The sequence below is a fragment of the Pseudorasbora parva genome, chromosome 17, assembly GCF_024679245.1.
Source record: "Pseudorasbora parva isolate DD20220531a chromosome 17, ASM2467924v1, whole genome shotgun sequence".
Lineage (NCBI taxonomy): Eukaryota > Metazoa > Chordata > Actinopteri > Cypriniformes > Gobionidae > Pseudorasbora > Pseudorasbora parva.
Window position 1 is genome coordinate 33,462,395 of NC_090188.1, and position 10,581 is coordinate 33,472,975.

Sequence of the window (10,581 nt, forward strand, 5' to 3'; positions counted from 1 at the left end):
AGGGTCAATGTTTGTTTTCATATACATTTTCCATCTACGATTAAATATCTATGCTTGAACTCCTCACATCAAACAGGTGCGCGCATGTGGGCAGATACTGTAGCAAAAGGGGTGGTAGCCATGGTAGCGAGAGAGCTAGACAGTCGCCCAAGCCAATCACTTGATTCGTCCTGGACGAAAATAATGAGCGGTGTTTATTGCAGATCAAAAAGTTTAGAGTCACTCGATTTTTATACTGTCTTTTTCAGAGTACTTACATTTTAATTATGTATTGACATATAAAGAAAGTTTAAACAAATTTGGACAAAAGTGTTTTAGATAATTCTTACTTATCCTACCTTTTAAGTCGAAACGTATATTTGTGATATACTTAACTATATTCTGGAATATTCTGTGTTTGCATTTCACAGTTTTTGTTCATTTTGAGGAATACAGAATCTGGTTTGTGCAAGTGAGATGAGCAAATGTCTGCTCACCTATAGTCTAAATAGAACTACAATAATCATCATCTTTAAAGAGCACACTCAAAGTCTCTGCACTTACTCCCGATTTCTTTCAACATGAGAGGTGTGTCAGTCAATAAATGGCACAACAAAGTAACTTTGTTGCAAACGTGTAAAATTAAAAATCACCAAGAATTATTAATCTATCATAATTTGTAATGTCCACTTAAATTTTAAGCAAACTCATCAATAAACTCAGTGCTAATTTATCTGCATTTAGTAGACAGAGTTTTAAGTCAAAAATAATGAGAGATTTACAAGCAATTGGAAACACCAACTAAGGTAAAGAATTTTTCACAGCACAAGTGTAAAAAAAAAAAAGAGGTAAAAAATAAATAACAGATTTCTAGTGTTCTTACTGGAATATCGGACAGTGAGCTCCTGTTGACTGAGCTGCTGATCAGGGACGGAGTCTTTAATTGAGTCCTTTTTCATTAAGGAGGTATAGGACCAGCCATCATCATCATCAAAGTCTTCAACAGGAGCCCGGCCCTTCCCAGCGGAGCCACCCTGACCGGGGGGACGATTCTGCTTTGTGGACCGTCGGTATGGACTGCCATCTTCAATTACATACCTTGACAACAAATAAACAAAACATGAGTTGTAAAGACTGTATATTTTTAGTATTGTGTAAAAGAATACATTTCGAAAAATAATCGTAGACTGAGCAATATGTATTTTATGTCAATACCTGGTCTTAGCGAGGGCATCTTCAAGGAAGAACTGCTCCACTGGGAATGTATGTCCTTTAGATGGGAAAGTCAATTTTGAAAAAGTATTAAGAAATGTGTGATAGGCTACATCCTTATAAATTACAGAGTTTGCTTATTTTAATAGGTTCACTAAGAATCTTTTTTTCATGGTAAAAAAGTATCCATAACATGATTCTGTGAATGTATAAAGAAAAATGTAATGTTTTTTTTTTCCATTTCAACTTTTGTTTGAGTATAATAAGGCCTGATAAAATAGGTTTGTGTTTTTTGTTTTTTACATTTAGGCATTCTAGAAGATATACTCTTATAGACCCCAAAAACAAAATCAATACTTTGTAAAAGAGTATAAAGAAAAAATATTATTAAAGGGTTTCTTCTTTGTCTGTGATGGGGCAGAGTACCTGGTATATGGATGCTGGGGCAGTTGTTAAAGTACTGGGAGAAGAGCTCAGCATTCAGCGTTGCACTCATCATAATTATTTTCAGATCCGTTCTTTTTACAATCAGATCCTTAAGAACCAGCAACAGGAAGTCACTGCGAGACAGGAATCATTTTACTGTCAGACACAAATCATGTGTTATAATGTGCATATTTGCTTGCCACAAACCTCTCTTCGGTCCGTTCGTGGACCTCATCCACGATCACGTGTGTGATGCCTCTGAGCTCAGATTCACCTTCTAGCCTCCGCAAAAGGACACCGGTGGTGCAGAACATCAGCCTTGTGCTAGAGGACTGGATACAAGAAAACATACAAAATAAATGATATTAGGAAGAACAGGATTTCATTTTTTTATAGAAATAACAAATTAAATGGATCAAAAGTGACAGTAAAGACATTTTAAATATTATAAAGGATTTCTGTTTTAAGTAAATGCTGATCACTTGAACTTTCTGTTAGAGAATCCTAATGAAAATATATCACAGTTTCCACAAAAAAGCAGCCCAACTGTTTTGAACATCATTAAAAATATGAAAAGTTTCTAGAGCATAGAACAATGATTTCTGAAGGAAGTAATGGCTGCTGAAAAATTGCCATCATGGGATAAAATACATAAAAAAAGAAAAGAGTTATTTTAAATTGCAATAGCATTTCACAATATTATCATTTTTAATTCTTTCAAAACCTTTAAGGAATGTTAAAGACCCAAATTGTGACCAGTTTAATTTAAAATGATTAATACAGGAACTAAAATATTAAATAAAACATTTATTATTGCCGTATTATAGCTTGGACTTGAAGTTCGGTTCCCTTGGTTTATTTTGGTCCAGACTAAAAAAGAAAATGATACATTTAGTCCTGGTTCGCTTAGCGTTCACATTGTCATTTTTAACCTTTAAAACAAACAAAAAATGTGAACTATTTGGAAATACTGTATAGATTCCAAAAAAATTATTTGTACTGTGCTTAATGTGCTGGTCGTATGTGCGTATCCTACATATGATAAGTCATCATAACTAGTCAAACATATGATAAAGTCAAAACAGAACGCGGTTCTGAAACATGAAAGGAAAAGTAATGGCCAATGTAGAGTCTATGACAGGAAGAAATAGGTATGCTTGAGCTTTCTGTCCCTTTTAGGGTCACATCTTGTGACATCACATCCTGTTGTTTTGTTAGTTGAGATGAATTTGGTCAGTCTAGTAGCAATTTATTTTATAGTCCTGCTCCCAATGTACATACTATGTACTTTTCACAGAAATTTCAACAACTAAATCTAATCTTATCCTCTGTAGTTACCTTATATTACCCAGTATTTTCTTATGTAAGTACGCACAAGAACATTGTATACTGTAAAATAATACGCTTTTTTGGTGAGCACCAAGGTTTCTATGGTAGAGTTCACACTTATTCAAATGAACTGCAGAGCAATCACACCAGAGTTCGGTTTAATTTAACCGAACCTGCCATATGTGAACACATCTAGTAATAATCAATAATCAAAACACTTATTTGCGTGCATATTCAAGCAATTATGGCAGTGGTAATTTAACAAATGATAATCAAGTGACAATAAAAATCTTTAAGAACATAATGTAAACATTTGACGTATCACTCAGTCTCAAGTAGCACCAGTAAATGTGGTTGGCATGTAAAAAATGTGTTACCCTGACGGTCTCCAGGCGGATCTGGTAGCCCGTAGAGTGACCCAAAGCCTCTGCTCGTTCCTGGGCCACTCGGGTCGCCACAGCAATCGCAGAGATTCGGCGCGGCTGAGTGCAAATAATGTTGGCCACTCTATCCGGCCGCCCAGTCTGGAGGAAATTATCCAGGATAAACTGAGGAATCTGAGTGGTTTTTCCGCACCTAAAGTTACGTTAATTTAGACATGAAGAGATGTCAAAAACATCAAATCAAAATCAAAATTGATTAACATAATACAAATGCTGAAGATCACAGTCCTACCCAGTCATCCCACTGATGACGAGAACCTGGTTCTTATCCAAACATTCCAGTATGACGTCTTTCTTCTGCCATGCAGGTAGCTTCTGCCTCTGCTCCTGCATCGATGTATACCGCCTTGAAGACTGACAGAGAGAGAACACAAGGATCATTGCACCCATATGATAATGCTGGAAAATCCATTTCAATCAAGTTCTTCTGTGTAACACAGAAAATGTTAACAATATCCTGGCGGTTCTCTTCCATATATATCAAAATGAATTGGGAAATAGTGTTGTCAAGCTCTAAAATGATAAAGAAATCACTCCAAAAGTATAATTAGACCAGACATTGAAGAACCAATGAAGTTTGACATAATTCCTGAAGTGTTAAAGTTAACATATTTGATTTAAAGTCCCAATTGGCATACCATGCGCCCTAAGTAGTATTCGACGCACGATTTGGAATGCACAATGTTGAAATGAGTAGTCCAAAGATACCTGGATGGTCTATAACCCGGTTAGAATCTGAAGTGCAGATCCATGCACACTCTAACAGCTAATATTGCCTGCAACCCATTGTGTGTTGAACAAGGATTTGATTAGAACTACAAACACTAATAAAAAGTGTTTAAAACACTACAAATTTGGCAAATATGCTGGAGAGTAGAGGTTTAGATAAAGATTAGATTATCATTATCAATATCTAATCTAACAAAAATATATTTATTCAGTGTTATCCACATTATATTTCATCTGCAACAGCATTGTGAACTTTGTGAATATAAGTTTGGTCACTAACTTTTAAATGCATCATTATGCAAATAGCAAACATGATCCACATGCTACTACATTTCTCTCCGAAGCGGTAAGAAAATTAAATTAAATTGAATGTGGAGGATTTTAACATTGACAATATGAGTGACAAGGCAGTGTAAATGGTGACAGGATGCACACAGAGACAGAGCTGTCCAATAAAGACGCCATTATGACGCTTGCCTACTCTTCTGATACACACTCAAAATCATGTATTTTTCTTTCACAAAACAGTACTTTTACAGTCAAGTGAACTTTATTTATAGAGCGCTTTTACAATAGCGATTGTTTTAAAGCAGCTTCACAGTGTTAAACACCACAGTGTTCGGCTGTACAGTCGTTCTGGAGGTTCTTCAGCTCTATTCATTTGTCATATAGCGACAATGTTGGCAGATCAGTATTATAGTTTGTACAATTAATTAATTACCTAATAAATTAATTTTATTTGGATATTTAGTTGAATAACTTCGACATTTTAGTGTCCCCAACTGAGCAAGCCAAGCCAAAGGCGACAGTGGCAAGGAACCAAAACTCCATCAGGGCATGATGGAGAAAAATAAACCTTGGGAGAAACCAGACTCAGTCAGGGTGCCAGTTCTCCTCTGGCCTATTAACAAACAGTGTATGATTATTATTCTGGCAACCTTACAGGTCAGAAATCATATTTGATTGGAATATTCAAAGGTTCATTGACAGCATAGTATATGCATTTTACAGCATAGTATAAGTCAGGGTTCCTCAAACTCAGTCCTGGAGGGCCACTGTCCTGCAGAGTTTAGCTCCAACCCTTATCAAACACAACTTCCTGTGATTTTCTAATGATCCTACATACCTTGATTAGCTTGCTCAGGTGTTTTTAATCAGGGTTGGAGCTAAACTCTGCAGGACAATGGCCCTCCAGGACCGAGTTTGAGGAACCCTGGTATAAGTAGGCTAATTGGGACGCAGGCCTAGAGTGGAGCTATTCAGTGAATAAAATGTACATTTCAGTCTGATATGTATGATACGTAAAGCTATCATATAATTTCAGATTATTTTTTAGTAATCTTCAAAAACCATGGAAGAAATTTGTAAAGTGCTACAAGAATGATTCCGAAACCCAGAAACTTCCTGTGCCCTTGTCCTGAAGTCAGTGGGATTTTAGTCTGTGGTTAACACACAAACTCAAATATTTGAACGTTTAATTCTACTACATAAAATACACCAGCAAGCTAACCTAGTAATCTGAAGCTTAGTGGTGGTGAAGATGAAGTCATGCGTCTGTACTGAAGTTTGTTTACAGCCTTATTTTTGCTTTTGTCAAATGTTTTTAGGCTCCATATTTGTATTAATTTGTGAAGATACAAATATTACACTTTTGTTGGTCACAGAGCTTATTTTCTGCAAAGATCTAAAATTCAATGGGAAAATCTTGTTGGCTTTTTTGTCGAGGAAACCAGGGCGATGTTAACTTCGGACCTGGCCTGCAAAAATGTGTCATCCCTGCAGCACTCTATACAGGTTTAAAACATATGATGCTGTGATTGCAAATATTCATAATTTACTACACCAAAAACATTCAGACTCATCCAAGCCAATGATGCCTGGGTAGGTTTTGCACATTTGTAAGATGTTACCTGTTTCTTCTTGAACTCTTTGCAGAGCTTCTTGTTCTCTTGCTGTATTTGCTCAGTTTTGACCTCGGCCTTTTTCACCATCCTCTTCCTCAAGTTAACATAGCTTTCGTTTACCACTGGGATACATTCTTCTTCATCCTCGTAATCATCCTCGTCTTGTTCTTCATCAATGTCCTCTCTTCGGAATGAAACATCTAATTGAACACACAGCGAGTAAATTATAATACGATTTTCATTTTTGGGTGAAGCATGGTTTTAATAAAGACAAGCTCAGACATCGAATCCCTCACCTTCCTTTTGACTCAGTCTGTGGTTTATGGTCTCGGTGGTCCTGGTTGATCGATCTCTAGTTGCTGTCCCATTCGTAATGCTGCCTACGGCGTTCCTACTGCTCTGATTCCTTGCTGGAGTGACAGTGGGTGGAGCCAACACTGGGGGCGGAGCACTGTACTTGTGATGAGCAGCCGACAGCAGTTCTTTGACAGGTCCGTCCTCCTCAAGACAGGAAATGAGGGTGTAGACCACTGGCTCTCCTTCCTGCGCAGCACTGAGTGACTGACCGAACAGGTACTCGGTTACATTGAGGCGGCCCGGTCCTGAAAGCGATTCATCAGTGCTACTGAAGGCCACAAGTGGAGGTTGAAAAGGATAAAAGCTACCTGGTTGGAAACGAATCTCCAGCTGGTAAACGGGAGCTTCTGTGCTGCTAAACCCTGGTTGACTAGCTATACAAAACTCTCTGGAAGAGCTCGGTTCATGAGTTTGGTGCTTGAACTTGCAGCGGTTGCCAAACTTACAACCTGCTCCCTTTAGGTAAAACTTGCAAATCTGATTGAACCCCGACTCCTTTTTACAATTCGCAGAGTCTGACATTTTCATCCGGCTTACATCCAACCACAGCAAATCAAGCTGAATAGTCCAAACACGGCCGCTGATGCGCTCACAGAACCGCTCTCCGTAGATTGCGGTCAAAGCAAGGGCCTCTTCCTGTCGCAAAGCTACACATTCCTCCTGTGAAGGTAGGTCGGACGTCTGGGGGCTGAGGGCGCTAGAGCCAAAACGCTCAGTAAACATCTGGGATAGAAGGTGCTCTAATGTCGCTCCAACCTCACCACGTCCATTTGCTTCTCCAGCCTGCAAAGCTTGTCTACTGCGCTCACGGTCAAACCCATACCTGAAACATGGGAAATCCTGATTTACCAATATATTGAGTGAACAAACAGGTTTAGTACTTTATCAAAGTAAGCTGTAAAAAACTACACTAACATCCAGGACATTTTTAACGTTACCTTACCTTACTATAGACGGTGAAAAACTGTTAACTGGTTTAAAGGGATAGTTCACTTTGAAATTAAATTTTGATATGTTTTAGCGTACCTCATGGGCATCCGAGATGTAGGAGTATTTGTTTCCCCAGTAGTTTCAATTTTGATCATTTTAGGACAAACCGATCTTGTCTGTGCCTCACATAATGCAGGTCTATGGTCACCACCTCAAAGAGCATACACAGAGAAGTCCAAATTAAACAATCCCCCATCGTAAGTACACACTGAAGGCCTAAGACACGAAACGAGCGGTTTGTGTGAGAAAACAAACAGTATTTATAATGTTTTTACCTCTTGTACACCACTACGTCTGACAGATCCGAGGGCGCGTGTGCGTGTTTCCTGTGGTGTACAAGAGGTAAAAAACGCTCGTTTTGTGTCTTAGGCCTTCAGTGTGTACTTACGATGGGGAATTGTTTAATTTGGACTTCTCTGTGTATGCTCTTTGAGGTGGTGACCATAGACCTGCATTATGTGATGCACAGACAAGAACGGTTTGACCTAAAATGATCAAAATTGAAACTACTGGGGAAACAAATACTCCTACATCTTGGATGCCCATGAGGTAAGCTAAAACATATCAAAATTTAATTTCAAAGTGAACTATCCCTTTAATGTTGCATTATACTTGATTTAACTGTGAAATACTATGCAATTTATGGTTATATTGCAATTAAACTAAGAATTGCCATATAATGCATGTTAAAAAACAAAAGAAAGACAGATGTCCCCATATGACATCACATTGATTACATTTTATATAAATAATTTTGTTTATTCTCATTTTTACTGTCAGTACTGTGAATTATGGCATTCAGTGTTAGTCTGGATGCCAGACGAATTTAGCCATGACCACAGCATTTGAGGTCGGGAAGTTCAGGAAGAAACCAATCAAATTGTCAAACATAATAATCATGTTGGCAAGTACTCCGTGTCTCCTTAATTTTTGTTTACAACACTGTCATAGATAATTTACACCAACACCACCAATCTCTATATAGATCATTGGTTTACACTCTTTTTCTTCTTCTACTTCTTCCAGCGTGCGTGAAAGTTTAGTTCTGTTGACAACTATGAGAGACCACTTACAATGTGGCCTTCAATTGTACCACCTGTATTCATGGTGGTTATCAGTACATTTCAAGTAAAATCAGATTTAAGTGGTTGGGTTGTTTGATCTATTAACATTATATCATATATTATATTGTCATGTTTAACACTGTGAAGCTATCTGCATTTTAAAAAGCACTATATAAATGAAATAAAAAAATGACTATATCAAATAATGAAATCCAGTTATAAGTTGTATAATATGCAGGCACCAATATGCCAAACCCATGATCTCGTAATACCTCAAACATTACCACTGTATTTTTTCCATTGAATTTCTGACAACCAGAGTAGCTGTTGTTTTTTTATGTATTTAACAGGATTTTTTTTTTTTTTTTACAGTGTACCATTACTACAATAACCTTGAAATATTAGTAGTTATGCCAGTTTGTACCTGCAAAGAGTGCCCAGAGCAAACAGGGAGATCACCGGCTCTGGCTTTGCATGCTTTTCCTCGACCAAATCCTCCATCCAGTCCTCCTTCTCTGCATATTCAACTCCATCATCATGGGTTACCCAGAACTGACCATCCTCCCGATAGTCCAACTCGTCATATTCTTCCTCATTGTCCTCTTCCTCCTCACCACCTTCATAATCAGAGCCGCTATATGACAAGAATAGATTTTTCAATATTGAACATCCAATGTAAAACAATATAAACTACTATTCCGTTTCAAAAGGGGGGGTTAAAAGTAAAACTCCCATTCACTTTCCCAATGATTTTTTCCCCAAGACCTTTGATTTGCTTTGATAAAGTCAATAATTTCTTAATCAAAAATATATTTGCTATACATAGCACACAAAAAGCCTTAAGTGATTTCCATAAAAGAGCAAGTTTGTTAAAGAAAGCCCTTCAAAAATGAGAAGTCTTGGAGTTTGTTATTCAGAGGTTTCCAAAATACTCACAATAACAGATGATTTCAATGTTCTTTTTTGTTTTCATTTTTACAGCAAAAAGGTTTCCAAAATGTGTGTATAATTTGACAGTATAAAAGATGACAGAGACTTCTCAATAACTTTATATCAAACCATTGTTTTAAATTTAAGTAAATCCCTCGCAATGCTTCATGGGATTAGTGGTTCCTTCCCTCATAACAGAATATGATATGTTACATACAGTAGACCTACTGCTATTATTAAAAATCAAAGTGTATAATGATGTGATTTGTCTTGGGGTTAGTTGGATTGGTTAGATTTGTGTCTTAAAACTAGACTTACTTGGTACTACTTATAAAACCAAGGACTCTGAAAAAAATGGATGGCCACTGTTGCCTCTATAGAAACAAACACAAGTTAACCTGTTTGATGTGTGATAGTCCTGGTTCTGAAGTTCCCGCAGCAGCTCTTTGACCTGTAGTTTGTTCTCCGATGTCATGTGTATCTTCTGCATGGGTAGTTGCACTTGCTCAGGTCTAAATCTAAATCTCTTCTCCTCATCATCATCATTTTTTCTGGGCAGTCCCTGAGATCTCCCTCTGCTAGTTCCTCCACGAGCCCCGCGGACACCTCCACCTCTTGAACCTCTAGATGAGGGAGGCTTGAATGACTGTCTGGGACCAAAATCAAGGCTGAAATCATCTCCATCATCCCAGCCTCCACAGGCAGCTTTCCTGCTTCCACCTCCTCCACCACCACCACCTCCTCCTCCTCCTCCTCTTCCACCTCCTCTTCCTCTTCCACCTCCTCTGGGTTTATTGAACCGTCCTCCACCCCGGTTGGGTTTACTCCTCCTTCCACTCATTAGTTCTGCTCCCTGTTGTATTTCCTTTCAACTGAATCATACATGTGTCATTAAACGTATCCTGAAAAACATAAATTGCATCAGCAAACAAGCTAACATCATATCACATATGTGCTTATTTACATTTACCCGTTGGCATTGTATTTGTCAAAAATAAGGCCATCCTTAAAAATATTCTTGTTTGCCGTAACCCGACCGACCCTGTCAATTTAGGGCCGACTCAATTTTTTATTTTTTTTCCCTTTTAGTCCGACCGACTTGCCGGTTGTAAATTGGCTTTAAGACCGACCAATTTCTTTTTTTACTTTTCAAACAACTAATACAACAGTAATAAAATAATATGAATTATATTTTAGTAAGTATTATAAATGTATAAA

The 10,581-nt window shown here is 37.7% G+C and overlaps 1 protein-coding gene across 1 annotated transcript in view; it reads right to left on the reverse strand.

Annotated features, from left to right (window-relative positions):
* Positions 1-10,092, reverse strand: part of dhx57 (DEAH (Asp-Glu-Ala-Asp/His) box polypeptide 57) — a 29,067-nt gene extending 18,975 nt beyond the window's left edge. The window contains exons 1-10 of the mRNA XM_067420922.1: positions 9,762-10,092; positions 8,858-9,067; positions 6,319-7,202; positions 6,029-6,222; positions 3,622-3,743; positions 3,324-3,522; positions 1,825-1,949; positions 1,618-1,751; positions 1,195-1,249; positions 863-1,077 (exon numbers count right to left, since the gene is read on the reverse strand). Coding sequence (XP_067277023.1) covers positions 863-1,077; positions 1,195-1,249; positions 1,618-1,751; positions 1,825-1,949; positions 3,324-3,522; positions 3,622-3,743; positions 6,029-6,222; positions 6,319-7,202; positions 8,858-9,067; positions 9,762-9,853 — 2,230 coding nt within the window. The 5' untranslated portion in view covers positions 9,854-10,092. The remainder of the gene's footprint in view (positions 1-862; positions 1,078-1,194; positions 1,250-1,617; positions 1,752-1,824; positions 1,950-3,323; positions 3,523-3,621; positions 3,744-6,028; positions 6,223-6,318; positions 7,203-8,857; positions 9,068-9,761) is intronic.
* Between the last annotated feature and the right edge of the window lie 489 nt (positions 10,093-10,581).